At 43.2% G+C, this 5,959-nt stretch overlaps 2 protein-coding genes across 2 annotated transcripts in view; one reads left to right on the top strand and one right to left on the bottom strand.

The window, feature by feature from the left end:
• Nucleotides 1–660, bottom strand: part of LOC108437767 — a 9,255-nt gene extending 8,595 nt beyond the window's left edge. Inside the window, exon 1 of the mRNA XM_017715104.2 lies at nt 390–660. Coding sequence (XP_017570593.1) covers nt 390–468 — 79 coding nt within the window. The 5' untranslated portion in view covers nt 469–660. The remainder of the gene's footprint in view (nt 1–389) is intronic.
• Nucleotides 661–2,505: 1,845 nt separating this feature from the next.
• Nucleotides 2,506–5,063, top strand: LOC108437766 (tubulin alpha-8 chain-like). Its single transcript, XM_017715103.2, has 4 exons — nt 2,506–2,632; nt 3,424–3,643; nt 3,782–3,930; nt 4,008–5,063. The coding sequence occupies exons 1-4, from the start codon at nt 2,630–2,632 to the stop codon at nt 4,983–4,985; spliced, it is 1,350 nt and encodes a 449-aa protein (XP_017570592.1). The 5' UTR covers nt 2,506–2,629; the 3' UTR covers nt 4,986–5,063.
• The last annotated feature ends 896 nt before the right edge of the window (nt 5,064–5,959 follow it).

Raw genomic sequence — 5,959 nt, 5'->3', positions numbered from 1 at the left:
ATGGCACAGACTGTTAGTGAATACTGTTTTCTCTCTTACACATAATAAAAAGAACAACAAAAAAAAATTCACGATTTTAGGGCGGTACCCAAGACTGGGTAAAAACTAGTCCCAGACTTAAAGTCACAGTTAATCAGGATCGGTTCTTTGTAGGCCTTTACAGTTTCCAATATGTGCACAACTACTTATGTGGACAGCTGGATTAATACTATTTGTCAATGAAAATGCTTCATAGGCAAAATAAGAATAGCTAGTCCTAGATAAGAGTCCGAATTAGGCTCTAATCTCCGAGCGATTAAGTGTGCATGCATTCGCTGACAATTAATGTAAAAAAAGGACTTCAATCCAATGCCTGATTATCATGAGCCACGGGAGCAGGTAGGGCTTACCTTGTGTTTTTCCACAGATGAATGATACCCACAGGAGGACGGCGAGGCTGCTGATGATCTGGAAGACAGAGGACGCCATGTGCGATCACCTTTCTAGCAAACACAGATGAATTCAGGAGTGCCTAACGTGCAGGCAGACAGAGCTTTGACGCACATCACCTGTCAGAAGTGTGTGGGAGAGAAAGTGCAGTTACTCCTTTTGTTCCTTTGTCTCAGCTGTCACCTCCGTTTCTCTTTCACTCTCTTATTTCTCCTTTACGACCTGGGTCTCTAAAACACAGGGTGTGTGTGTTACCTCATCTCCTGTGTGTTGTGGTTAGACATGCAGTTCAATTATACTTAGTCTCAACTCAACAGCTCCATCACATGTACCACGACTGAACAACAGCTTCTCTGAGTGGCAAACAGTTAATCTAAAATCAGTTCTCAGAGGAAGGGATTACAACTGGGCCCCAAAATAATAAAGGTTGGTTCTACCTTATCTGTGGTGAGATATGCAAAATATTTATATGCGTATATATACATATACACACATCTACAGCACTGTGTGTGTGCCCTCTCTGCCAGTGTTACAGTTTCTATTCTTTTCGGGACACTAAAATCTTCCAAAGTTCAGTCTTACAAGTTGGTTGCATTTCTGCTTCTCTTGATCCAAATAATCCCAAATGCCTTCAGTGTTGTTGAGGTCTGGACATTGGGCTGGACAGTCCATTGTTCTGAGAACACCAGCAGCTTCTTTGTTTGATTTACCAGTTTTCTTCTTTCTTGTGCATTTCCTTTTCTCATAAGAGCTTCTTGACAGCTACTCATTCTTTCAAACTCATGGCGTTGAGTACGAGAGCTTATACTGTTCATCTGACCATTGTGGTTAAGAGATTATTTTCTCTGTATCTTTTAATCATTTTTTAAACTCTGTCTTTTCCTTACTTATTCATGCAAGTGAATCGTATATCTAATCTCCTTTGAAATATCTCCTGAAATATTAATGAACTGTACTTGATGGGCATTTTGACTGGAAATCTAATAAATTAAAGGATGTTCTTTGACCTTTGTGTAGTACTTTCCATATACAAATATTATCAAGGGCGGCACGGTGGCGTGGTGGGTAGCGCTGTCGCTGTCGAGTTTGCATGTTCTCCCTGTGTCTGCGTGGGTGTTCTCCGTTTCCTCCCACAGTCCAAAGACATGCAGTCAGGCTGATTGGACATGCTGAACTGCCCCTAGGTGTGAGTGTGTGGGTGTCTGTCTGCCCTGTGTATCCTGCCTTCTGCCTGAAGACTGCTGGGATAGGCTCCAGCACCCCCCTGTGACCCTGACGGAGAAGTGGCTTGGAAGATGGATGGATGGATGGATGGATGGAATATTATCAAATCACACAGTTGTTAAGGAACAGATTCTTGCTTTATGTAAATCAGCATCAGTGTGACTATAGGTAGCCCTACATTAGGCAATTTAACAAAAAAAATCTGCATAATTCAGTAATTGAAACAAAGTCATTCAGAATGTTTTAATGTGAATGGTGAGAAACTGACCCTGGTGTTTTTACAGTGGTGGTGAATTACATAATCCAAATGCTGTCAGGCTGTGATAGAAGTAAAGAACTGATCAACCGGTACAGGAGCAGCATCAGCCATCTTTACAGGTATAGATGAAGCTTCTGACCATGCCGGGAAAAGATCTTTGAAAACATAGAGCACAGCGCCACCTGGTGGATTTCAGAAATGATAGCAGCCAACATCTGTAAATGATGGAGGAATCACACGCACATCTTGTTGACTTGCATTGTTTCAGTGCCAAATGTGCACTAAAAGTGTGAAAACACTGGCGTTCATTCTGATCTCCAGCTAGTTTTTTTCACGTATTACACTTTAGGTGCTGTAAAAGAACATATGCGTTTTCTTTCTTTCTTTCGATTTATACAATTGTGTATTTGTTTATGTCATGGCTCTGAACGTATTTCAATACAATGTGCGCAAATATATTTAGGCATGAAATCCAGCTTTACCGACCGTGCCACCTTTCCTCCGGTCTAAATTGAAAAACCACGCCCCACCAATTGAGGGCGCTCTTCATAAAGCTGCCCCAGGGGCTGATTCGGTGCAGCTGCGTGGGTAAGAGTCGCTTTGTTTGTTGATGGATGTGTGTGCTTTAGGAAGGTGTTGACTCTTGCTGACTTTTTAAATAAACCTCTGTTCTGTGACTTTGCAGATCTGGGACGTTGCTCCGTTTTCCGCGTCACGATGGTGAGGTTACACTACAGTCGTGCCTTTGCACCGCTTCGTTTCTTTAACGCGTTACTCTTCTGTTATGGCTGCTATTGGTGTGACTCGAGGGTCGGCAACGTGAGGCTCCAGGGCAGAATTAGGCTTTTAGGTGAAAGTAAAATCCTCCTTTGCAGTAAAAGAGAGTTTCACCGTATTATTAAAGCTTTAAACGCTGGCGGTAATGTAAACACTGCTTATTCACTGACCTCTTAACCCTGAAGACCGGTGCGCAGGTCTCCATAGCAACGCCGGCAGCAGTCTTGCCTAGCTAGTAGCCGGCTAACGAAAAGGCGGAGAGGCGAATGCTTGCATCTGTAAACACTCGGCTGGTTTCCTGATACGTTTAATCTGCGAGAAACCGTCAAACATTAAAGTCGTGACTCTGGAGTCCGCTTCTCATTCACCAGCCGCTTGTTTGAATTTTCCGTTCCACCTTAAATGGCGCGGCAGTTACAATATGGCGCCTCGTGAAACGTCGGAGTACTGCGAGACCTCATACTTAAAACTACTCCGTTTCTGAGGAAGGTTTTCTGGAGATGAGGAAAAACGGCTCAAAAACGTTAAGCAGAACACAGTCTGGGTTTTTCGTTTATATATTTTTAGCCTGTACTAGTCCATTAGCACCTACTGGGGCACGTTTACAGCCAAGGTGGTAAAATGTACATACTGTGGTGGTGCCCAAGTGTCCTTTTTAAGAAAGGACTAAATGGCTCTTAATATTTAGGTTTTTGTCCCCTGGTATATGTTAACTGAGACATTCTGCCCAACAGAGGGAGTGCATCTCTGTACACATTGGCCAGGCTGGTGTCCAGATGGGTAATTCCTGCTGGGAGTTGTATTGTCTGGAGCATGGCATCCAGCCTGATGGGATGATCACTTCTGGCAGCACTGCCCTGGCTGACTCCTCCTTCGGCACTTTCTTCAGTGAAACTGGAGCGGGAAAGTATGTTCCACGTGCTGTTTTCATAGACCTGGAGCCAACGGTTGTAGGTAAGAATTTTGCCATGGTATGTTTTAACCACTTCTTGGTCCAAATGACTTGTTCCATGTTTTCAGGGCTAGTATAACCTGTCCTGATGCATGGTTGACTCTTTTGGTGGTGCTTGATCTGTAAATGCTTGCGCACAGATGAGATCCGCAATGGGGGTTATAAGCAACTTTACCATCCAGAACAGCTCATCAGTGGCAAAGAGGATGCTGCCAACAACTATGCTCGTGGCCACTACACCATTGGCAAAGAGATTGTGGACTCTGTGCTTGACCGAATGCGCAAAATGGTGAGATGTAGTGTGCGCTTTCTGTGCTGAATGGCTTTACCGGTCTTAAGTTCCTAACAAATTTGTCCCTTTTGTAGGCTGATCAATGTACGGGTCTCCAGGGGTTCCTCATTTTCCATAGTTTTGGCGGTGGAACTGGGTCTGGTTTCACCTCCTTGTTGATGGAGCGTCTTTCTGTGGATTATGGTAAAAAGTCAAAGCTGGAGTTCTCAGTCTACCCTGCTCCCCAGGTTTCCACTGCAGTGGTAGAGCCCTACAACTCTATCTTGACCACTCACACCACACTTGAGCACTCTGACTGCTCCTTCATGGTTGACAATGAGGCCATCTTTGACATCTGCAAGCGCAATCTTGATATTGAGCGTCCTTCATACAACAACCTCAACAGACTCATTGCCCAGATTGTGTCCTCGATCACCGCTTCTCTACGCTTTGATGGAGCTCTTAATGTGGATCTCACGGAGTTCCAGACCAACCTAGTACCATATCCTCGTATCCATTTCCCTCTGGTCACCTACTCTCCCATTATCTCTGCTGAAAAAGCCTACCATGAGCAGCTGTCTGTAGCAGAGATAACCAATGCCTGTTTTGAGCCAGCCAATCAGATGGTGAAATGTGACCCTCGCCGTGGTAAATACATGGCTTGTTGCCTGCTATACCGTGGGGATGTGGTGCCTAAAGATGTCAATGCTGCCATTGCCAGCATCAAGACCCGTCGCTCCATCCAATTTGTGGACTGGTGTCCTACAGGCTTCAAGGTGGGCATCAACTACCAGCCACCCACTGTAGTTCCTGGTGGCGATCTAGCCAAGGTCCAGAGGGCTGTGTGTATGCTGAGCAACACCACAGCCATTGCTGAAGCCTGGAGCCGTTTGGATCACAAGTTTGACTTGATGTATGCCAAGCGGGCCTTTGTGCATTGGTATGTGGGTGAGGGAATGGAAGAAGGAGAGTTCTCAGAGGCCAGAGAGGACATGGCTGCGTTGGAGAAGGATTATGAGGAGGTTGGAGCAGATTCTGCTGAGGATGCTGAAGATGAGGAAGATGAGTACTAGAATGTTTCCCACCTTGCACTGGAAGGCTTCTGTACAATGGCTTCTTGTGTGAAATAAATCCTGCAGTATGTAAAATTGTTCAGTCTTTGGCTCACTTTCTTTTAATGTAGCTTTAGGGGTTTGTGGGACTTGGGTTTTTTTTTTTTTTTTTTTTTCCTGAACATTTTCTGCAGCTTGTGCATTCAGTTGGCTATTTCAATACAGATTTTGAATGAGAATTAGATGTTTATCCCTCAGTGGAGATGGGGTCATTATGAATACCTGTAAGATGGTTCAGAATAAGATGCTATCCAGCATCTATGGAGTAAGACGCAGTTTTGGTCGCTCCTGCCGATTTCGTAGATATTTATGATTTAACTGCACATTCTCTTCAAAGTGTTTTTATTGAACATCTTAAGCATTAATACACGTTTTATTTTTTGTCATTATTTCAACCCCCCCACCCAAAACAACCCCCAAATGTTGCACAAATGCAAATATAGATTTGAAAAGATTCATAAAGTATTCCTATTTAAAAAGGAGAGAAGAAAAAAAAAAAGATAAATTACAAAATATGTACATTACTCCTGTGAGAATGAGATTAGCGAGGGATCCATCTCCCTAATTTGATCCAAAACCGGTTGCCAGATATCAAAAAATTTGTAGGCACAACCTCTTATAGAATACCTTTTTTTTTTTTTTCCATAGTCAAATTGTATAAAAGTTCAATAAACCACATTTTAAAAGTTGGAGGGGACTTAACTTTCCATTTAAGTAATATTTGCTTTCGAGCTAAAAGAGTAGTAAAGGCTATAAGGATTTTATTTTGATTTAAATGAGAATACTGTGGTGCAATGCCAAATATAGAGATTATGGCATCAGGCTCTATTATTGTCCCCAATATATCAGAGATAAACCTAAATATAGACTTCCAAAAATCTTCAAGTTTTGGACAAAGCCAAAACATGTGGTACAGAGTTCCAGGCTCAACTTCA

Source organism: Pygocentrus nattereri, chromosome 12 (assembly GCF_015220715.1).
Source record: "Pygocentrus nattereri isolate fPygNat1 chromosome 12, fPygNat1.pri, whole genome shotgun sequence".
NCBI lineage: Eukaryota > Metazoa > Chordata > Actinopteri > Characiformes > Serrasalmidae > Pygocentrus > Pygocentrus nattereri.
This window is presented reverse-complemented; position numbering and strand designations above follow the sequence as displayed.